The sequence below is a fragment of the Herpailurus yagouaroundi genome, unplaced genomic scaffold, assembly GCF_014898765.1.
Source record: "Herpailurus yagouaroundi ecotype Mexico unplaced genomic scaffold, PumYag 164, whole genome shotgun sequence".
Taxonomy (NCBI): Eukaryota; Metazoa; Chordata; class Mammalia; order Carnivora; family Felidae; genus Herpailurus; species Herpailurus yagouaroundi.
Genome location: NW_024412405.1, coordinates 11202456 through 11226488, shown reverse-complemented (window position 1 = coordinate 11226488; position 24033 = coordinate 11202456). Strand labels below are relative to the sequence as shown.

General features: G+C 46.0%; 1 protein-coding gene and 1 non-coding gene across 4 annotated transcripts in view; both read right to left on the bottom strand.

The window, feature by feature from the left end:
* The window catches only part of TMTC4 (transmembrane O-mannosyltransferase targeting cadherins 4), a 66299-nt gene extending 48249 nt beyond the window's left edge, over positions 1 to 18050 (bottom strand). For 2 of the 3 annotated variants that reach the window (XM_040487134.1, XM_040487135.1), the window contains exons 1-4: positions 17701 to 17829; positions 11874 to 12089; positions 7277 to 7392; positions 5967 to 6183 (exon numbers count right to left, since the gene is read on the bottom strand). In XM_040487134.1, the coding sequence (XP_040343068.1) occupies positions 5967 to 6183; positions 7277 to 7392; positions 11874 to 12035 (495 nt within the window). In that variant the 5' untranslated portion in view covers positions 12036 to 12089; positions 17701 to 17829. Of the gene's footprint in view, positions 1 to 5966; positions 6184 to 7276; positions 7393 to 11873; positions 12090 to 17700; positions 17830 to 17891 lie in introns of those variants that run through there. The other variant, XM_040487133.1, reaches the window with a different exon arrangement.
* LOC121037999 (U6 spliceosomal RNA) lies at positions 6964 to 7068 on the bottom strand. Its single transcript, XR_005794103.1, has one exon. It is a non-coding gene; the product is annotated as a U6 spliceosomal RNA (small nuclear RNA).
* Positions 18051 to 24033: the final 5983 nt, after the last annotated feature.

The following is a 24033-nucleotide window of genomic DNA, read 5'->3' as shown; positions in this document are numbered from 1 at the left end:
CTAGATTCTTCCATCTATTAAAATAATCTGTGCTGACTACACAGCAGCCCTGTGGTCTTATCTTATGATTGGTTTTTCTTTTCCCTCTTTGGTCTAGGACTCGAGCTAGCTGCTCCCAAGAGAGCGGGACTGGCAGGGTCGTGCTGATGGCCGTTCTGGGAGCAAGACACAGTCGGCGATGCACGTGGGCCATGAGAGCTCTGTCACAGCACACCGCACCCTAGAGCCCAGAGGCCTGTGCTGCTGATATCCCCAAAGTGGATTTATAATTGGAAAATGTTATCAGCTCAAAGGGCATAATATTTACTAAAGAAAATTTGATTGGAAACATGAAGGAAAGCTGGGAAATTAATGTTGCAGGTCACTGGGCAAATAGAGAAAGACACAGGAACAGTGGTTCAGTGCTACCTCTGCCCCTCCTCCTCCCTTCGAGACCAAAACTTGAGTTAACCCGGAAAGCAGAATGCTTCAAAAGGGATTGATAAATAAGATGAAAACAGAATAAAATGTCAACCATCTCTTTCTCTCATGACTGCCCTTCCCTTCTTTACCTTAGTGATAACAAAGCAAATGTGAAATTCATGTCTCATGTCACATCAGTAATTGTTCTCCAAGCATCTCCTGGCAGAGAAAGACACACAACTCCACTCAGGAGTGTGGGTCTAGTTAATGTGGCACGCTCTGCTAACGAATTAGCACCTGGATGTGACACGTACCAAATTCTCTGGTATTCTCTGGATTCTCTGGGTGTCACCCCAATAGCTGGTAAGTTTATCTTTTCTTAAAGGACAGATACTATGATTATGTGGGACAGAATAAAGACTATGCTATAAATGGAGAGAAGAGACTATACAAAGAATATGAAAATGACTACAATTACATTCGATTCCCAAGTGTGTGGACAAGAGATGGCTATTTTAGCAGCATTCCCATGCTACCCTGCTAGATATGAAACGCTGAGGGTGATTTTCCATGCTGATTGTTAACTCCTGACGGCAGTGCGTGTGGCATCCCAAGGAGTCACACAATCACTAGGATTGAAGGGGCTGAGGAATCCAACCTGTGAATGCCACCCACGTGAAAAACACCTCCCAAGAAGGAAGCTAAGGACAAACAAAGCTTCAATGGATCTGGAACAAGTATGCCAATATGCCGGAGGGTTGAACAGTACAATTAACTTCAGGAACGAAGTGAGTACGCAATGAGAGTTCTTGAATACTCCAGCCTGCAACTCACTCAATCAGGGACACAGTAAAATCAGGGATGCAGGTAAACCAAACAGAGCTGGCACACAGTAGATGCTGCTCACGGTTAGCTCCCTGCATGACTCTTGATGGGTGCTTCCAGAAGCATGGGGAGCAGAAAGAAACAAAGGGCATAGGAGCCCAGGGTGAGGCAGGTTTTGGCTCCATAGCACTGTGGTGACAAAGAGAGCAGGGGACCATCCCCACCCCCCAGGACAATGAGAGGGAAAGGAGGGGCATCTTCCTTCTGAGACTACCTACAGGGGCTGAGGATGGCCCTGAATCCCAAACCCTTACAGAACGGAAAATTATCCAAACCAATGCAGAGAAGCTTATCCAAAGTGGTCCCTAAGGCAAGGGACTCAGGGGAAGCAGGGAATGGGGTTGTGAGGGGTCAGAGAACAAAGTTTCTTCAAATGAATGAGGGAAGGGTAGTGTTCCTATAAATACCAGGGATGGGGTGAAAACAACCAGCCTAAACTACTTATTATCTAGGTAGCTAAGGTACATTTAAAGATCTACACTAAAATGAACTTTTAAACCTATATAAACTTAAAAGATGTTTTTAAAGTTTTATTTATTTTTGAGAAAGAGAGAGAGAGAGAGAGAGAGAGTGAATGAGCATATGAGCAGAGGAGGGGCAGAGAGAGCGGGAGAGAAAGAGAATCCCAAGCAGGCCCTGCACTGTCAGTGCAGAGTCCCATGCGGGGCTCAAGCTCATGAACAGAGAGATCGTGACTTGAGCCAAAATCAGGAGTCAGACACTTAACTGACTAAACTATCCAGGCATCCCATTACACAAATCTATTTAGAAAATAAACATTTGTTGGGTAACTGGTGAAAATACTCCCAAGTCTTTAAGCAATGTATGTACATGACATTGTCTGACATAAATAAAAACACATTTTAAAAAGAATGGCTGGTGTTTTAAAGCAAAAGAGTTTTTAGTCCTTACAAAGAATTTTTGACATTATAATTAAAGACAGACTTCACAGAAAAAAAATTTAAGGCTATCCAAGGAGGGAGGCACTGTGTCCAATTGTTTGGGGAATTGACAACAGTATGGAAAGATATTATTTTCCTTCCCTGTTATCTGTGGTATGTATTTTCAGGCAAAAGTCTTTACAAAGGCTATTTTTTTTCTTACAAAGGAAAGGGAACAGACTCTTCCACCTTAGATATGCCACTTTGGCATACTGATTATCTTGAATTAAAGGTACTTGAGAAACAGCGAATACTAGATGGACGATCTGACCATCCTTTATCCCACTGAAAGCAGGAAATAAATCTCCCCTGTGAAAAGTAGCCTCCTTCTATCAGGAGTGTAGAAGGTATCCCTATCACCAGAAGTAGGGAATTTAGGGCTGGAAAAATCTACGTAAACAGCCCCTGTTACTTCTTCACTAATTCACTACCCCAATCGCACATCCTTTTGTCTTACCAATTCTTCACAAATTTAGAAAAGGTTCCTGCTTTGGTCACTTCTTTGAATCTCATACTTTTATGGGGCTCCAGAAATTAAATTTGTTTTTCTCCTGTTGATCTGTCTTATGTCAATCTAATTATTAGGCCAGCCAAAGAACCTAGAAATGAGGAAGGGAAAATTTTCCACCTCTTCAGAGATAACCTGGAACACTCACATCAGGGTTTTCTAGAGAAATCATTGCAATTCCCTCAAATCCACAGAGCAGGTGGTGTATTTGCATAGGGATGGCAAGAAGGAATTAGAGGAAGGGAAAGGGGGAATGCTTCCCCACCTAATTCCTTCAGTATTAAACTTTGGCTTCATACATGGACAGAATTCCTAAGGAGGCCTGAGCTTCCCTCTTTGATACCAAATTCAGGCAACTTGAAATCCTTACCAATGCTCTGAGGAAAAGGAAAATCTATGGTGGCAGTAGTGTCCCCTGGGCCTCCATCCTGCTGGCCACAGACAAGAGCAACCCTCCCTGATGACTGGTCTGTCGGAGGCCTTACACACCTACGAACACCCTGGAGTGATTTGGGGTGGCATATTGGAAAACGAGAGGCATTCAGTATTAGTTGAGGAGCAAATACCACTAATTACAATTATTTCATTACCAGTTGGGGAGCAATAGGTGGGAAGACTATAGGGTGACCAACTCATCCTGGTTTGCCTGGGACGGTCCCAGTTTCAGAATGGAAAATCCCAGGCTGCAGAACTCCCTGAATATGGGGCACACTGGATGGCTGGTCACCCTAGAAGACCGGGAAATTTAGGTTCTTATTTGCAGTGGACAAAAACATCCTCAAAGTTAATATCAAGAAGGCACAAAACACATAAATGTTAATACAAAGAAATTTATATTACTAAAACCTGGAGGGGTCACATTGCTGTTGCTTTCCCTTAGTAAATGAAAACAGAAGCACAATGACTCCCACCCCCGAGTCCTCATCCTAGATCACTGTTCAGCTGGGGGGCGCTGCGCCAAGGACAGTCATGCAGGACCCTGGTCCAGCCTGGAGCCCGAAGCCCAGGGCTACTCCCCCAGCACTGGCCTGGGGGCTTCGACAGGCTCTCTTTCCACCTAGCTCCTTGGGCCCTGCTTTTTGCTTATTTTTACAGCTGTGTTAAATGGAGAGTGGGGGATAATGAGTGGGTGTAGATAGGAGGAAACAATACTATTGGCCACGACAATGAAAGATGAACATACAAATAGTCTGTTTTAAGAATGCTAATTTTGGGGGTGTGTGGGTGGCTCAGTCGGTTAAGCATCCGACTCTTGATTTCACTCAGGTTATGATCTCATGGTTGTGAGATCCAGTTCTGTGTCGGGCTCCATCCTGAGCGAATGTGGAGCCTGCTTGGGATTCTCTGTCTTCCTCTCTCTCTATCCCTCTCCTGCTCTCTCTTTCAGAATAAATAGATAAACATTACCTAAAAAAAAAAAAAAAAAAGAATGCTAATTTTTAATGATCCATAATTTTTTCTTGCGGTTTGAGTTTGAATGACTTTGATGGAATGGAGGGGTGGGGGAGATGAAGAGATTTTTCTCAAAAATTCCCTACTCTCCTTGGCTTCTTTTTAAATACTTCAAATGCAGAATTTTAGGGTTAATATGTTCCCAGATTGCATTTACTGGTGTGTGTGTGTGTGTGTGTGTGTGTGTGTGTGTGTGTACATCCAGTTACACTCGCTGGCATTTCAAAATTTTCTATAAACTAACTTCTCAATATTTAAAATCAGAATTTTAGAAAAGTTTCTTTGGTTAATAACTCAAATATTTATTTTGCTTTAAGATCACACTAAATTAAATGAGGACCAAAACTGTAAATCAGTACTTCTGCCAGAAATTCCCTTTTTTCTGACCAACCCGTACACTATTTCTGGGTCCCAACAAACACTTAAGCCATAAGGAGAAATCACATGGAAGCAAATTCTAATTTGGTTACCGTTATATATAAATAGATGATAACGAATCTTTTACCACAGTTTCCAGATTGTCAGTCCTCCGAATTTGCTGAAGTAAAACATTATGATAATTTTTTTTAAAAAAGCTATGAAGTAATAAGATACTAGAAGGTTGTGATAACAACTCTACAATCCTCTTAATACCAAAGAACAAAGAGTTTAACAAAAGTAGAACACTAAATTCTGCTCAATATTTTGAAACTCACTTCAAGATGCTCAATCTATTCAGTTAAGTGTGGGGGTTTAAATACACACGAAATGTAGAAATCTATTGCAGAGAAGTAATAAGGAACATGTAGTATTTTACACGCAGGTACTTCATTACACAGAATGAATGGCTAAAATCAAATCTTTTACCTCAAGCACACATACAGACTTTTATTTTCAAAGGGATCTGTGGTGGGCGGGGGTAGGGTGGCTCCTGAAATCCCCATACATCTGGGTAAGTCCCAACACAGTTTGTACCGAATATATCCAGTAGCAGCTCCACGGAATACAGGTGTGGCCCACAGGAGAGCAGGTTACGGCCCTGTTAGGAGCTGCCCCGTCACCTGGGCCAAGCCCTTCAGTGGGAGAATAATCCAGGTAGTGAAGAGTGGGGGGTGGAGGGGGGTGCAAAGCAGGTGAGGAGAGCTCCTGACCAATCCCAGCAGAGATTTCCAGCACAACTCCAAGTGTGCCCTCATGCCCTCAGTGTGAGCCTGCGACACCAGGTTTCAAGTTCCACCCTGACATCTGCCAGCTATGTGATGGACCTGAGGAAGATGTGTTATTTGTCTTCCCAGGCCATTCCTCTGCTGTAAAGTGGCCCGTCCACTCTCCCAGCAGTTCCATTACAATTACATTAAGCACGAGAAAGTATTTTGAAAATGAGACAGTTCTCAGTGAAAACAGGCATACTGCGTCTGACCCTTTGCTGAAGACGAGTTCTTAGCTTCTGACCTTCAGACCCCCAAACCAGGTGTCTATTTAATATTTAAATACTCAACACCTACACATGCAACATTTACCCTTTACAGTGTAGTCATATAGCGGAAACAGAAAGTATCACCAAAGATCACACCATGATTACGAAGTCTTTGCCCACCTGGGACTCTGCATCTTTCCTAAGAGAGAAAGACCTGTCGGACCTACACAGAGTCATTTCAAGCATCTGGCAGCGTTTAGCACCATATGCTTTCTACAGCAATAAGACCATTCAAGGGCAGCCTACTTTAGGGAATGAGCCAACGTATGAAAGGCTCCTTGTCCTGACACAAGTACAGAGGCCACGGACGGACACTACTTACACACTCAGTGTGTACCGGATGTGCAGCGAACAGCAGAGCGGCCAACAGGGAGGATCTGGGGGCCAGGTTCAACCGCCGGCCTCTACTGCTGTACTGCAGGCCGCCAAACAGCACGGAGAAGACGTCCACCATGAGGACAGAGATGCCGCCGTGCAGGAGGATGTTGACCACGTGGAAACTCATGGGGTAGAAGCCTCCGGACAAATAGTAGTTAATCCTGTAGTGAGCGAAAGGGGTTCATACCAGGTGCGCAGAAGTGTGCAAAATAGAATGCAAAGCATCTGAAGGAAGAAGGCTGGTGACTGACAGTGTTAAAGGGAGGAGATGTAGAAAGGGCAAGAACATAACTACTGGGGGAAAAAGAGCAGGTAAGAGCATGTCAGACAAGTTGGCAGAAAACACGTGGAGAGGAAAAGCAGAAGGAAAGCTAAACAATTTCTTAAGCCCTAAAAAGGCAAGATTGCCTCCCAAGATGATATGACACAGCACACCTTACTCTTGGCTACCCCACAGGGACCTGGATTGAAGACAGTCACGTAACTTGCTTATCCAAAAAACAAAAAGTACTCCTTGGTAGTTCGTCCACCAGCTTTCCGTCCAACAAAACACATTCTCATCCGTCCAACAAAACACATTCTCATCCGTCCAACAAAACACATTTCTGACTGCTTTTCAGTTACCAGCAGTTCTAATTCATCATTTCTGTGCTTCTGAGAGATCTGTACATAAGTACTGAATGCACCTGAAACAGCTATGAATGGGAACTTTGGGGAGGTGAACACATCTATTCAATGCAGATGGGGAGGTGGGGGAGGGTGCTTTTAGCTTTATTTTGTATTTGCATATTGACTTGGTAACAGCAGGAAGATTTTTACCTTGTTATTATCATTTTTACAGTGGAAAAAAAACCCACAATTTCCTTAGACGCCACGTGTTGCCTTGATTCACATGGTTTCTCCAGTGGCAACCAGCAAAGGTCCAATCTCCAACAAACATGCAAAATGTGGAACGTTCCGCTAATTTGCACATCACCCTCGCACAGGGGCCACGTTCATCTTCCCTGCATCCTTCCACTTTTAGGATCTGTCCTAGACAAGCGAGCCCTGGAGTCGTAGTTCCTCAGGCTCGTCCTCCCCATGTTGCTGGGACCTACCCCTAACAGCTGGAATTAGCATGTACTCCTCGGAGACCCATATGAGTGAGTGGTCTGTTCTTCCCCAGGATCCACCGGCTCCACTCGCCCACACCAGGAGCCTTGTCACACAGAACCTGGCACAGTATCCTATGCAGCCCGCGCTGTCATACCTCACCTGAAAGTCAGGACGGTCAGAGGGCGGTAGGACTTGTGGCTGGTGTTGCTGCTCAGCCTACTGCCCCAGAAGTCATGATGCCACAGGTCCCCAAGGGGCGTTTCCGCTCGGAGGTCCTGCAGGGACACAGTAGAGGGCATTCAGGACAAAGGTGTCATGACTCCCTCTCACCCCATGTTTAAGCCCTCACCAGGAGCTCTTCCTTAGAGCTGCTCATTCCCTTTTGGTCCATCTCTCCCATTAGCCCTGAGCCAAGCCACTGCCACCTCTCACCAAGGATACGGTCAGGCCTCCCTCCAGCACATTCTCCCAGCTAATCTCTCCAACCTGCAAATTGGGTCACCCATCCAACCTTGCTTAAAACACCCAGATGGCTCCCCCCGCCCCCAGGACAAAGCCGACGTCCTGATGTGGGTACCGCAGCCCAGGGTGCTCTGGCTCCCGCCGAGCTCTGCCTGCTCATCTCGTGGACTCTGACCTTTGTCCTGTCCCCACACAGCACCTGCTGCCACCCTTCCCCAAGGATGTGCACACGTAGGTGTCCACCAGACAGTTACCCCTCAGCTCCTCACAGCCCAGCATCTCCTGCCGTTCACGTTCGGCCAGCAGGCTATGACCTTCCTCAGCTGATGCAATTCTCCTTCCATGGGCCTCAGGGCATCTCACACCTGTCCTCACAGTGCCTGGCACCCTGGCGGTTTATCATCTCTAACTACCATCTGTCTGCCCCACTGGACTGGGGGTGAGGCCCCGGGGCCACATTATGTGGGTGGGGAGTATACAGAAAGTGCTTAATCCATGTTGAATAAACTAATGCCTCTTTCATATTCAATACAGAAGGCAATTTTCCTAAAACATCTCAGTTAAAATTTGACTGGATAAGCATATATTGTCTATTTTTGAATCCTAGCTAAACAGGAAGAAAAATGAAAAAAAAAAAAACAACTTCCATCTAATTTTTAAAGATAAAAATCACTAATTATTAAAAAATGACATCTATTTTACTATTAAGGTAATTTAATTTGGTCCTGTGCTACAGAAGCTTAAAAATGCATATTTAAAAAATATACATTCATTTATTTTGGGGAGCACACAAGCAGGGAAGGGGCAGAGTGAGGAAGACAGAGGATCCAAAGCGGGCTCTGCACTGACAGGTTGACAGCAGCAAGCCCGACGTGGGGCTTGAACTCATGAACTGTGAGATCACGACCTGAGCCCAAATCAGACACTCAACCAACTGAGCCACCCAGGTGCCCTGAAAAATGCATCTTTTTAAAAAACATTTAAATGTAGAACTAGATTGTTTAAACTGTGTCTGACAAGAAGAGAGGCAGAGAAGGCATTGCAGAATAAGCAATAAAAGCAAATACTAATTTTCTCTTCCAAGCATAACAAACAGGAATATTTTAGGGACTAGAAATTATGACATGCTAAGCACCACTAAGTGTATCAGTCCAGACTCTTCCCTGCGGTGACCAGATTAGCACTGATTAACATAAGCAAAAAAGAATGCTTTAAAGGAGACTGCAAGGCTCACGGACACCCAGGGGGGCTCCCAGGTTTGGGGCTCTGCAGCCAGAAGCACGCCCACAAATCACACCGCTAGACACTTTGCGGGGGAGAGGGGGCTGCCTGGCTGCCTCCAGACCTCGGCCTCTTGTGTGATTAGCTCCTGACTCCAGTAGGTGGGTGCACCTGAGAAGAGACCCTCTGCCCACGTCTGCATCCAACCTGGACAGTCCCTGCAGCTTCTAACAACCAAGGTGGGGAAAGTCTCAAGCAGAAATGTGTCAAATCATGGCTGGGACAAAGAAGCAAGCAGTGTCCATGGCACACGGGGACTTCAGTAAGTACTCACTACTTAAGTGCTTACTGATCAAAGGGAAAGGGCTTGAAGATGTGCGACAGAGGCAAAGTTGGTCACCTGATATCCACTTTGTGGGTGAATTTCACTTCATTGGGTATTGGCTTCAGAGACCTTGAGCATACTGACCCCTCTTCTAACAGTCAGTCCGGTATTTCATGAAGGTCTTGCAAACTACCCACAAGTCTGGTTTACTCAGTGACAAAATTGGAAGCCCATCTTCTTCTGCACTGTCCCAGAAGTACCTGCTCACTTGTGAAGGAGCTGGGCGGAGGATCTTTCCCTCCATTTGAGCAGAAAATGAACACCAACAAAGCTCTAAATATTTGATTAGGTGTAGCCTACACACAGCAGGGCGCGCTGCAGGAAGAAAGGTCCATTTCTCTTCACAATGATTTATGGAAAAGACGGGTGTCTGAAATTCCTGCTAACTCCACTGTCTCAAAGAAAACCATCATCTCAATGAAAAAAGGCAACTCAACACTACAAGGAAGCATCTGGAAAACAGTCTTTAACACCAATAAAACCCAGGAACAGCCTGTTTCACATTACTGTGGGCACAGCGCCAATGAACAGAGCGGAGCCTTTCATTAAACAGGAAAGGAAAAAAGGAGGGCTAGCAAGTTAACAAAGGAGCACAGTGTGATGCTCTAGAAAACACTGCCAAGACAATGTGCAGCAGGGCCACAAAATGGCTTCATCGGCCTTACCCCACACGGAGGGAAGAATTATAACCATGTCCCAGGCCATCCCGCATACAACAGGGCTTGCGCTTTCCCCTGCCTTGTTCATCAAAGTGCTTCCATGTAAGGTTTTTTTCTTTTTAATTTTTAAATGTTATTTACTTTTTAATTTTTTAATGTTTATTTTTGAGACAGAGAGTGCGCGTGAGCAAGAGCGGGGGAGGGGCACAGAGAAGGAGACAGAGGATCCAAAGTGGGCTCTGCACTGACAGCAGGAAGCCCGATGTGGGGCTCGAACTCACGAACCATGAGATCATGACCCAAGCTGAAGTCAGACATTTAACTGACAAGTCACCAAGGTGCCCCCTTCGATATAATGATCTAAGTGAACACTTTATGTATCTTCCACTTTGTAAAAGTGGAAGAGTGAAGAAACTCTTAATGAAATGAAGAACGGGCTTTAAAAATTAAGTCATGTTCTCCTTTCCTTGTTAGCAAAGCAATCCTGCAGCTATAAAACCACCGACGGGATGTAGTTGCTAGGAGCTACTACTTTTTTCTTTTAAGCGTGGTTTAAAAAGAAACAAACATCTACAGTAACTACTGGGTGAACTTGAGGAAACTTATAAGTGAAGAACCTGAATTAAAAACAAACATCGGGGCACCAGGGTGGCTCAGTGGGTCTGGCATCTGACTCTTGATTTCGGCTCAGGTCATGATTTCACGGTTTGTGAGCTCAAGCCCCGCGTTGGGCTCTGTGCTGACAGGGCAGAGCCTGCTTGGGGTTCTTTGTCCCCCCCCCTCTGCCCCTCCCCCACTCATGCTTGCTCATGTACATGCTCTCTCTCTCTCTCTCTCAAAATAAATAAAATTAAAAAAAAAACTAAACATCAAGGTTGGTTGATAGTCTGCATCATAAAATAGAGAAAATCAGTACATACAAGATGTTACAAATAAAAAACTTACAAAAGTCACCCCCCCTTCCAACCTCACTGTCACCATCACACATACATGTTGGTCACAGAGAATTTTTCTCAACATTTTCAATATGAAAATGAGGTTTTGCTCATTTGGGAGAATCCATGACTTCAAAATTTCAACAACAGCGTTACCAAGTTGCTACAACTGCACCGCCTGGAGAGAAATATATTAGGCTATTCCTTTGGGCTGTCTTCACTGGTGCAGACACACACACACGAAATAACTGCTGAATAACTGAGAGGTCACAAATCTGTGCCATTTCCGCATTTCTTCTCCTGGGCTCTCCCTGCCTCCAAGGCTCTTGTCTGATTTTCTTTTAGTTCCCTTGAATCTTTTTCTTTCCTTTCTCCAAACCTATTTCTTTCTCCCTCTCTCTAGCTAGTGAAAGACAGGCATTTTCCCTGCACTGATATAGCACCCACTGGAGAGCAAAACTGGCTGGGATTTTGCAAACTCAGCAAATTTGAGTCTCCAAACACAAAATGGGCAGAAACTGCAGCTTCCACCGACAGCACACTCCTCATTCTCCAGCGCCTGCCAGCAGGCTGTCCTGATGCTATCAGCAAAGGACAAAGAAGAAGCCAACTCCCTTCCTGCTGCTGCGAACGGACGCAGACGGACGCACCTCTTGGCAGGTGATCAGACTCGTCCATCACTGCAGCAAGTGCATGTTGGGGTGGGGGGAGGGGGAAAACAGCTGTGGCCTAGGATTCTAGAAATCTGTCATAAAACCTGAAATACTTAGTCTGCAATGCCCTTCCTTGCCTTGTAAACTGAGAGTAATGGTCTCTCTGATGTGTGTGTAGACTGGGACCTCGGATGGGGTACGTGGTGAGGGTAAAGCCTGAGGTCAGGCAGGGGCTGGAGACCGTAAACAATAAACAATAAAAGAGGCCCTCAATCACAAAGATGCTACCTAAAAGAGATGGGAAATCTACAACACAATTGGGGCCCAGGCAAATGCTTAACCAAGGTCAAATAGAGAATTATCCAACACGAACTTAGATTACTAATGAGAAACAGGCAAATGATTAACACAAGTTTACCAAAAAGGGGTTACCATACAAACCTTATTGTTAATGATAGCTTCAGAGTCATCAAAGACAAAATCTCCATCGTAGCTGCGTGCGAAACATACAAGGGAAACAAATCCCACTACTAACTTAGCCCAGAAAGGGGCAAGCACAGAAGAGGGGATGATGTGACCCAAATCAGCATCCAACTCGGCCATTTTGAAAACTGCTGGCTGCCAGCCTCTTGCTCCAGCATCATGCTGGTTAGAAATCTATGAGAAAAATGACACAACACAAATATCCATCAACACACAGGAAAATTTCTGCAGTGAGTAGGAACTAGACAGTCACCTACACTGTGAGTGTATAGGATCTGGTCATTACAAACTTTAAGATGTGGTTTTCAGAGTCTACTGGGCAGAAGGGTCACTGGGACACATGTAAATTCTCCTGGGCCTAACTGCAACCACCGAATCACAAGCCCTTGGGTTTCTGATACTGGATTATCTTGAGACATGCTGATTTAAGGAAATCCTATACCTATCAACCCCATAAGGCAAATTGTTTTTATAGTCCTTGAACCAGTTTACACCAAAGTAAAAAAAAAAAAAAAAAGTTACCAGGGTGCCTGAGTGGCTCAGTTGGTTAAGCATCTGACTTTGGCTCAGGTCATGATCTTGTGGTTCATGGGCTCAAGCCCTGCATTGGGTTCTGTGCTAACAGCTCAGAGCCTGGAACCTGCTTTGGATTCTGTATCTCCCTCTCTCTCTGTCCCTCCCCAATTCACTCTCTCTCTCTCTCTCTCTCTCTTTTAAAAAATAAAACATTAAAAAAAAAATTTTTTTTTGAAGTTACCATGTTGCTTCATCCAATCCAGAGAAATCAATAAATATTCCTTGTTAAGTCTTAGCACATGGTGCGTGCATGTGTGGTAGGGTATAAAACATGGTCCTGATTCTGAGAGAGCTTAGAGTCTCTCTAGAACTCAGTCACTCATGCCAGTTAGCAGAAAATCTGGCAGAGAGAAGAGTTTTAACACAGATGATCAGGCAGGACACATGATCGATGGCCAGGTGAGGGGTTCACACACAGATGGACGAAGGAGAGAACACTATAGACTGACCAGTCTAGGACAATATCTTAGTTCAGAAAGAGCTGAGCCAAATCCTAAAGGAGAAGAGGGGGAAGCTATCCCAGGTAAGAATACGACCTTCAACGTTGGTGAAAGAGTCAAGTTAAAAATACCCTCTTATTTTTAAACTTTTCTTTCAAACAGGAAAAATGTTAAAGCCAGAACGGTTGGTCTCTCTGCCTTGCCATTTATTAGTTCTATGGCCTTGTCCTTTCAGAGTCTACTTCCTGTGACACTCAGCAAGGCGTAAGAGCTTTCCAGTGGTGACAGCTGCCTGAGAACCCCCTGCCTTGGAATTTGCCCAAATACAAAACTACCCTGCGAATCACATTTTATCTGTCTCTATCTCCACTATACCTCCAACAGGTGCTTTCTTTGGATTGACCAGAATCATGTTTGGCTCAAAGTGTTCAGGTTCCAATCCTGGGTAACTATGGACAAGCTACTTAACCTCTCTGGCCTCAGTTTCCTTGCCTCTAAACTGGGGATAATTGTTGTACCTAACATGGTTGTCATTCCACAGGATAGCCACCTGAGGCGCTGAGAACTGCTGTCTGGCTTTAATGACTGCTGAGGGGAGCTTAACTATGGTTACAAGCACTTTCTTTAAGAAGGGTAAAAGCACAGACACAGAACTATTTTTTAAATCCTAATATTAGTATTAATTTTTAAATACAAATATTTTGTTTATTATCTACATTAGTAAGGGCCCTGGCTCCAGTCCTTTTGGGCGAAGGTGGAGGAGAATCCCAAACCCCTTGTGAAGGCAGTTTAGATGTATTTGTCTCTAGGCCTCCAAGGGACTACCCCAGACTATGGAATCAATGAGAAGTCAGCCAAATGAGAAGTCAGGCCATCTGAGGTCACAGGCATCTTTTCTCTGGCTTTTATCTGAGTGAATGTGGAAAAAGATCCAACGGTCAATGGGACACATCATCCTATGATAACACTGTCCCTTTCTGGGTGCTGAAAAGAGGTCCAGATTTACAACCCAGAGAGGAAAGACTTTGTATCTCTCACTGCTGGTCCCTCAAGCTTCTCCACTTAATGTAATTCACTCTTAGCAAGTGCTGGTGGGAAATATCCCAGCTCCTATCTGCTGCCTTTGTCTTTCCCAATGAAAGGGTAAACCATTGATTCAACCCAAATTATAGCTGCAAACACCTTATAGGTCACCATGCAGGCCAACTGCTGTGTCTACATTTCAGCTAAAGAAACTGCTGCTAAAGAGGCACCTAGGGGGCTCAGTTGGTTAAGCGTCCAGCTCTTTGTTTTGGCTCAGGTCATGATCTCACGGTTCATGGGTCCAAGCCCTGCACTGGGCACTGCGCTGACAGTGCGGAGCTTGCTTGGGATTCTCTCTCTGTCCCTCTCTTTCTGCCCCTCCCCTGCTCTGTCTCTCTCTCAAAAATAAATAAATAAAAACTTCAAAAATTTTTTTAAAATAAGAAATTGCTACTAAAAAAGCAAAGCAAAACAAAAACAATGTGAAAAAGAAATCATAAAGACCATGTAGTTAGAAAGATGGCATGACTTCACATGAAGGGAATAAAAGTGTTCTTGGATTTGGAAAATTAACATGGAGGAAAATGCGACAGTTTTAAATGCACAACAGAGCTGGTCTTGATGTTACCTGCTATGGGCCCAAACATCTGAATATTATTTCACAAAAGGTTGTCGTGAGGTTCCAATTCTTATAGGAAGAACACGGAAGCAAGACACATAATCTGTGCTCCTACATGAGCTGTCCTGCCCCACTTTTCATTTCAGATTATTTGTAATACAATGAATCTTTATTCATTGAATACAATGAATGTTTTTGGTACTCAGGCAATAGCAGAGATATATGGAAGGCGGACCATGGACTCAAACATCTGCAGCGCCCTGGTGAGCCAGGCCGGGACTCCTGAAGCATCACCAGGATGGTTGGGTTAATCTCAGAATGATCTCCCCTTCTTCTACTGCAGGGACATCAGCAAGTCCTACATTGCAAGACTTCTATTGCGGCTTCCCTCCTGAGTCTCCAAGGTTCCCGCTACTTTGCTGTCCCTGAAAATACTCCCAAATGCCCTTTTTTTATTTAAGGCGTTATGGTTAATGTATACAGTGGAATGGTTCAGAAAATACTGCAGATTAGCAAATGCCATAAAATCTACAATGTGTCAGGAATCCATGCAAAGTTCTCAGAGTGCAGCACTGGGGTTAAGAGGGTGGGCTCTCGAGGCAGGCGGAGGTGGACTCACTACCTTTGAGACCTTGAGCTTCTCAGTCTTTCTAAGGCTCAAATCCTCACTGGCACAACAGGGTACCACCGCATAACTTTGGGAGGTTGTCAGAGGATTAAAGGAAAGAATGTACGGAAACAATTACTTCCCATTCTTGTTACCATTTTGGAGAATCTAGTTCCCAGTGCTTCATCCCTGATCTCCTGTCTTGGGAACAGAGATGTTGCTATCAATTCTTTATTCCTGCAGATGGTTTTACCAACTGAGACCAGCAGTAGCCCATCCAACTGTCCCAATGTAACTGAGAGAAGGGTGTCCTTCCTTGGATGGGCCCAGGGCACTGCCTCCTTGGCCAGTGTCTGAATGTCCTGCATAAATGGCACAGTCTAATACAGTGACCCTGCTCCAACCTCCCTTCCTCCAACAGGAAAGCAGCCTTTGTTCTGATGATCCCAGCCAGGCTTGGTGCTCAAGTTAAAGAAGCCCTCCCTGAGTGAGGTGGTACAGACAAGTTGACCTGCCCCTCCACCTCTTTTTTTTTTGTACACAAGCCATGAAATAGGAAGGTGCACTTTCTGTTTTTCTCTTGCTAGGTCTCTAAGTACACGGTCTTATTTCTCCCCTCCAGGTGTCCTGCCCGGGAGTCCTGGCTCTGGGGTGAGATGGTAAGTTCACCATATGAAGTGCAAAGAAGGGAGTGTCACGGAGGTCTCAGGCTTAGTCCCAGTGGTGCTACAGCCAGTTTTTCAAGTGGTAAAACTGCTGCTCTGATCCCTGACTCCTGTGCTGATTTCACACTGTTCAGAATTAACTGGCCCTAGAAGTAACTGAATTTTGGAATGAAGCAGAAGGCTCTTTATTCTCAATTTCTCAAAACTTCTAATATGAAGCCTCTATTTTCAGGGGGTTCAAATAAATTCATAAATCATCAATGGTCAAAAAAACAAGGACTCCACCTCCCAAAAGGAATGTCACTGAGCTGTGAACCCTAGGGACCCAGTGACAACTGACATAGCAGCCTCAGACTGCAGGAAATGGGGATGGTGAGACCAATCTAAAGGATTCGCCCTGGGACTATGAGCAGCAGTTACCTACTGCAGAATATTTTTCCACATGCATGGAAGGGCCTGCTGGCCTCTGGCCGACCTTTCTACCTCATCAGTAACAATCCATGCAAACGCAAGCTGCCCTCTGCCAGGCTGTGATGAGACAGTGCTTCTGGAAATCAGACTAAAGAACACGATCATTTGTGACCCAGCATCTGGAGAGGTTAGCTGGCTGCTCCTCTCTTGGGGGCTTCAAGTTTTGGGAGCCTGTCATCTCCACCGCTCCCCACAATGCAGCGCTGAAAAAAAAATGCTACTCATAGTATCTTCCTCTTGTGATCACCTTTCTGCTTTTTAATTCAGTAACAGGCGAGAGCCATGCCTGCCTACAGCAAGGACTGTGTGTGGTTCGGCATTCACAGTTACACTGTCCCAGAAAGTTTCCAGCTTGCTAGCTTGTAGCCATTTCCCCCTCTAAGTCAGCCGGCACCACTTCACCCCACGTCGATTTGGGGTGTGCCAGGCAAGGTCAGGACTGCAGGGCGAGGGGACAGAGAAGGGATCCAGTCAGTCGTTACTGTAATTGTTCCTCAAGGAATTCTCCCCTTCCATCTGCTCTCCCAGAGATAACTGTGTGGGATGATTCACAGCGCGCTGGCTAGATCTTTTTTCTAACTCCTCCCTCCTTTTGTGTGTGATTAAAAAAGAAAGAAAGAAAGAAAGAAAGAAACACAAACACACACACACACACACAGCCCACAGTCAAAACATCAACACGACCAGAAGCCCCGCGGAGTTCGCAGGAGGTGAGGCGGCGGCTGCACCACCTGCTCGGCTTCCCTAAACTCCAAGCCCGCGCGGGGAAGTGGCAGCTCGTTGGCCCCGGGCGCCCGGGCCGGTGGCACGCGGTTCTCCCGTCGCTCCGCTCGGCAGCCAGCGCGGAGGAGCTGGCACTCGCGGCGCTGCAGGGGAGCCGCCTTTAACCTAGGGCAGGCGGCCAACAGGCCCGGCTGTGCCCAGCCATCGCCGGCGCCACGGCCAGCTGGCGGCCAGGCGCGGGGCTCCACGGCCAGGTGGCCACTCCTGGGACGCACCGCAGACGCCTGGTACGCCCCGGGGGCGACGGAGCGCCCGTGCAGTTGGAGCAGGCAGGGGTGGCAGCGGTGACCACGGCCCCGGGCGGAGGGAGCGCAGGAGCCCGGGCGTGGGCAGGAGGAGCGCGTACCCTCCACGCCGCGCCCATTGTCCCGTGTGCAGCTTACACCGGGGCGCTTGGGACTCGCGTCCCCCGTGACCCTGGCCCCGGTCGCAGCCCAGGTCCTGGAGCCAACTCCCAGCGGCACCACCGCCGGACCCGGGCCGGCCCGCGGGGCTCGGGGCGCGGCGACAGCGAGGACCCCGCGTCCGCTCCGCGCCCAACTATGCTCGTCTCGCAGCACACTCGGCCACTCGGCCCTGCAGGGGCCGCCCCACGCATTACCTGCAAGGAGCCCGAGCGGCGGCCGCATCTCCCTCCCGGGCGCGTAAACTCCGGCCGCTCTCGGCGCCCGCCCGGAGCTGGGCAGGGGGAGGGGCCGCCCGCGCCGCGCCCCCGCCCCCTGCCGCGCCCCCCTTCCTGCGCCGCGCGCCGCCCGCACCGTCCGCAGCTCCCCCACGCGTGCGGGCGCTCACTCTCACACTCCCGCCTCGGCCCGCCCTCTCCTCGCGGCCATTGGCTGCTCCTGTGGTCACTTTCACGCCGCAGCTCGTTCCTCTTCAGCTCATTGGCGGAAGCGCCGGTGACGTCGGGCCAGAAGGCGCTACACGGCGGCGAAAGAGGCACAGCGACAGAAGGCGTCGGCGGGAGAGCAGGAAGCGGAGTTCCAGGCGCGGAGGCCGGGCGGTGCCGGGGCGGGAAGGGGCGGCCCCAGCCTGGCCCCTGGAGGCGGGCCGCGTGGGCGGGGCCGCCTCCTCCAGTCCGCGGGCGCGGGAGCTTGCTCCCTGTGGATCTCGCGCTTCTCGCCCTGTGGGTGGCGCTCCGCGGTGGGACTGCAGAGTCCTTGCAGGAAAGGGAGCTGGAGGAGAACCATCAGGGCTCTTCCTGGCAGGGAGGAGTTGTTCCAGATTTGCGTGTCTCCACATTCTGCCTGACTTCTTCCTGTCTGGGAGGAGTTGTTTCCAATTTGTAGGTTCACCAGAACTTCCTTCCAAGGCCCTGCCGCCTATTGTTTTTAACAGACCCTCTTTCTGGACTCAGGTCTTGATTCTTCACCTGGCCAGATGAGACATTCAGTCGTCCATCCATTCACCAGTAGTCACTTTGTTCTCAACTTTTAACTCCCAACCGGATTGCCACTCTGCCCTCCAGTAACTCCCATCTCAGTAGATTACTTTGTCTCTTGCCTCAAGAAAAAGGAACTTTTGGGGCGCCTGGGTGGCTCAGTGGGTTAAGCGACTGACTTCATCTCAGGTCATGATCTCGCAGTTTGTGAGTTCAAGCCCTGCGTGGGGCTCTGTGCTGACAGCTCAGAGCCTGGAGCCTACTTCAGATTCCATGTCTCCCCCTCTCTCTATCCCTCCCCTGCTCACACTCTGTGTCTCTCTGTCTCTCAATAATAAGTAAATGTTAAAAAAGAAACTTTTTGCATTTTTCACCCCCAAACCTACACACATCCTTAAAGCACGGATTCCGCCCTCCCCATTCCTCACTTCCACCTCCACCTCCACCCCCAGTATCAGAGTCCAGCCTGAGATCAATCTCTCCCTCTTGGCTGGATCCGTATCATCAGCATTTAATCAGTCCTAAGCCTTCCTTGCCCCCCACCCCCCACCTTACCCTGCCCTTCCAGCTGCCACCCTGCCCCCTCTCCTACTCTTCATAACTGAAGTTAAAAGAGCTGCCCGTCCCCCCCCCCACCCTCCCCTTTTTAGTCTTCAACTGGCAGTGACTTCCTGGTTTCCACATTCTACTGTAACTGCATTTCCTATAGTCGTCCACAATCACTAAATCCAAAGGACACTCTCTTTTCTCATTTTACTTGGTCTCTCAAAAAAATTCTTTCTTCCTCAAAACACACTTCTTTTGGTGATAGTGGTGTGCTGCTCTCCTGTTTTCCCCCAGGCTCCTTACTTTGCTCATCTGCTGCTCCATGATCTCCAGAGGGCATATGGTTAAGGTCTCAGTCCTTCCATGCCACAATTTTTCTCTGTGTGGAAAAATTCTCAGTTTCAACTGCAGACTTAACAACTCCAGCCCCTACTTATCTAGCTTCCACCTTGTTGTGTCACTAGCAGTTGGGATAGAAAGCATGCTTTCACTGCTTTCTCCTCCTCAGGTCTCCCTCTAATAGTGACGGTACCACCACCTGCCCAGTATTTCCTAAACTGTGCCTTCACCCTTGGCATATAGCAAATCACCAAGATTCTACCTGCTAAATGTCTATCAAGTCTGTCCACTTCTTTCCATCTCCAAGGCCACGTATGATGCCATGCTGCTGTGCATGTGTCTTCCTAACCCACTCAGCGATGTCACACAAGCAGATTGCAATCAGCCATGGTGAGGGTATTTACACTATAGAAAAATTGACAAACATTATGAATCAGCCTAATTTGTTGTTTTGCTGATTGTCTCTAGACTTAATAAAGTACAAAAATAAATGGTGAAAAAAAAATTTTAAAAGAAAGTAATGGAAAAAATGTTAATATTGCAGATTAAGCTTTAAAATGGGTTGTGCTTGGGGTGCCAGGGTGGCTCAGCTGGGTAAGTGTCTGACTTCGGCTCAGGTCATGATTTCACAGTTTGTGGGTTTGAACCCGTGTGGGCTCTGTGCTGACAGCGTGGAGCCTGGAGCCTGTCTAAATAAATAAATAAATAAATAAACTAAAATGGGTTGTGCTTAGTGCTAAAACTAAAAGATTTTAGTTTAATGGGTTTATTTGAACAGGGTAAGAAATAGTTTAATAGATCACATATCAGATTTAATGACAATAAGTTCTTTGGGAAAAGAGCACATTGAGATACAATCCTTTTGTGAAACCATGGTTGAATTACAAGCATTGGTTGGATACAGATACAAGGCTAGAGCAAAAATCAACAAAGATGTTCTATGAGAATGCCCAAATGATGCTGCATGACCTGGACCATCTCCCCAAACACTCTTATGTCCCTCTCTATATGCTCTCATATTCTTATCATAAGTGTAACTAACTATTCATGTGATCACTGTATAAAGTCTGTCTCCATTATTAGACTGTGAATTCCATGGAGGCAATGGCCATGTCTCTTGAACACTATACCCCCTGAAGCAGCTGTGCCCCTCACAGAGCAGGCACTCAACAATGTTTCTCGAAAAGAAGTACATTTCTGAGGGGTGCCCAAGTGGCTCAGTTGGTTGAGCATCTGATTCTTGAGTTCGGTTCAGTTCATGGTTTCACAGTTCATCAGTCTGAGCCTCGCATCAGGCTCTGTGCTGACAGCAGGAAGCCTGTTTGGGATTCTCTCTCTCTCTCTCTCTCTCTCTCTCTCTCTCTCTCTCCCTGTCTTTCTGTCCCCTGCTCATGCTCTCTCCCTCCCTCTCTCTCTCTCAAAATAAATAAATAAACTTAAAAAAAAAAAGAAGTACATTTCTGAAAGTCATACTGCATGTTATTAGAAACACTGGAGTTAAAATTGGAATCTCTGACTTAATCCAATGGTATTCAATTCCATAAATTGCTGTGCCAGCCATGACCAAAATGTCATCATACTATGTGCCAAGCAAGGGGCAGACTCTGTGGAGAATATTAAGGTGAACATGGTGCTGATTCTACCTTTCATAATCTTATGGTTTATTAAGAAGTACGAGATGTGGGGTGCCTGGGTGGCTCAGTTGGTTAAGCGTCCAACTCTTGGTCATGATCTCATGATCTCAGGTCATGATCTCATGGTTCGTGCTCTCGAGCCCTACATCAGACTTCAAGCTAATAGTGCAGAGCCTTCTTGGGATTCTCTCTCTCCCTCTCTCTCTGCCCCTCTCCTGTTCACTCTCTCTATCTCTGTCTCTGTCTCTCTAAATAAGTAAATAAATAAATACACTTAAAGAAGTACACTTAAATCAACTACCTACTTTCTTTCATTTCTTCTAAATTTTCCTCTTTTCAAGAGGCTTCCCAAATCTCACAAGAGTTGGTAAGAACTTGTGTAGGTCAATCAATATTTGCCAGGCATAGAGATTTTTTGGTACAAATATTAAAAATGCCTTGGAAAGAACTGCTAAGTGGTTTTATTTGCTTAATCTTTTTTTTATTTTATTAAAAAAAATTTTTTTTCAACGTTTATTTATTTTTGGGACAGAGAGAGAGAGACAGAGCATGAACAGGGGAGGGGCAGACAGAGAGGGAGACACAGAATTGGAAACAGGCTCCAGGCTCTGAGCCATCAGCCCAGAGCCCGATGCGGGGCTCGAACTCACGGACTGCGAGATTGTGACCTGGCTGAAGTCGGACGCTTAACTGACTGCGCCACCCAGGCACCCCTATTTGCTTAATCTTAAAGCATCATATTTTACATAGTATTCCCATACACTTTCATTTTCATTTTTTAAAAATTTTTTAATGTTTATTTATTTTTGAGAGAGAGAGAGACAGAGCACGAACAGGGGAGGGGCAGAGAGAGAGGGAGACACAGAGTCTGAAGCAGGCTCCAGGTTCTGAGCTGTCAGCACAGAGCCCGATGCAGGGCTCGAACCCATGAACCATGAGATCATGAACCAATCCAAAGTTGGAACGTTTAACTGACTGAACCACCCAGGTGCCCCTACACTTTCATTTTTAATGTGTCTCTTCAACATTAGATTTGTAATAATAAATTAAGCAAACAAGCTTGTCTAGCCAATGTAGTTATATTTGAGTCTAAACTTTGAGGCCTATGATGTCAGAAGAGGGAATAAAAAAGTGCTTACTCTGTGTAGTACTAAGCATATAATGTATGTTAATTCATTTGGTCCAGACAACACCTTATAAAGTAGACGTATTATTGTCCCCTATTTTATAAATGTGGACACTGAGGCACAGAGAAGTTAAGTAACAGCTGTATGTGATAGAGCTAGGAATCAGGGCCAAGCAGCCTGGCCAGGAAAGGGTCAAGATTTAACCAGTTCATTCTTTCGTTCCTACACAGCCTGGGGTGTACATCAACTAAGAATTATGCAAATTCCTCAAAATCTGCATCTTTACCTCCTTAGCCTTTCTTCTTTTCAATCTTCCTTTGCCTAATCTTCAGTGTTCCTTTGCTTGGCATCTTGTTCTCTTTTCCTTCTCCCTATCTCCTTATCCTCAGCTGTCTCACGTTAAATCTCTACTTAAAATAAATATTAAAATCATGGAATAATTAACAACAATAATGGTTAATCTTCACTGATAGCTTAGTATGTGTCAGGCACATACATAAGATACATGTGTTCATGGATGATTTTATATAAACCTGATAACCCCTTGGAGTGTGCTAATTTTCCCTGTTTTACAGATGAGGAAGTTGATCTTAGAGACATTAGGTAGCCTGTTAAAGGTCATGCAGAAAGCCAGGGGCAGAGCTGGGATTTGCACTGGGCAACATGACACCAGATCCCATTTTTTGAATCATTACACAAGATTGCCTCCTACTTGATTATAGTTTCTTCTGATTTTTGCTTCTCTCCTCCAGAATACTAGAATCTTTCCCATAAGCTCCCCTTTCTTTGGATTGACAAATTCTTGCTCTTCAGCTCAAGTTTTATGGTCTTTGTGCAGACCACCTGTCTACATTTTTAGCAATGAGCTACATTTCCATGGTTATAATTTATTTTTTATGAATTACATTTAAATTTTTTTTTCAACGTTTATTTATTTTTGGGACAGAGAGAGACAGAGCATGAACAGGGGAGGGGCAGAGAGAGAGGGAGACACAGAATCGGAAACAGGCTCCAGACTCTGAGCCATCAGCCCAGAGCCTGATGCGGCGCTCGAACTCACGGACCGCGAGATCGTGACCTGGCTGAAGTCGGACGCTTAACTGACTGCGCCACCCAGGCGCCCCCATGAATTACATTTATATTGTTGCAGCTCTTATGGAATTTGAAGAGCACTCTAGTACCTTGTGACTATTTGAGCATTTTCTCTTGGCTATTTTTTTAAATATTTTTTTAAATGTTTATTTATTTTTGAGAGAGACAGAGCGTGAATGGGGGAGGGGCAGAGAGAGAGGGAGACACAGAATCCGAAGAAGGTTCCAGGCTCTGAGCTGTCAGCACAGAGCCCAACATGGGGCTCGAACTCACAAACTGTGAGATCATGACATGACCCAAAGTCAAATGCTTAACCGACTGAGCCACTCAGGTGCCCCTCTCTTGGCTTTTTTGTTCATACTTTTTTTTAGCTTTGTCTAAGATATCCATCATACCTTGATCTTCCAGAGACTTCCCACTTACTTTTAGAACCTAGTCCAAGGAGCACTTTCTTTGGGAAGTCAGCCTTTCTCAAACCCTCAGGTAGAATTAATCATGCCCTCCCTTGGGTCTTCATTGGATCCCATAAACCTGTGAGACTCTTTCCAACCTATTAATTGTTCTTGCAGAGATGTTTATAAATGTAGTGCTTTCTCCCTTTCTTTGCCTTCAGGACCTAACATGATAGTCAAAAGTTGTGTTTGTTGAATTTAACTTCCAAATTCAATAGGACTACCTAACAGAAATACTCTAGTGTGCATAGGACTCTAATCTATGTAATCTAATCTAATCTAAGGATTAGATTTGGCCTAGGAAAGAAAAATCCCATGGGGGATATGATCTCAAATGTTCCAAGGGCTGTCAGATTCTGTGCT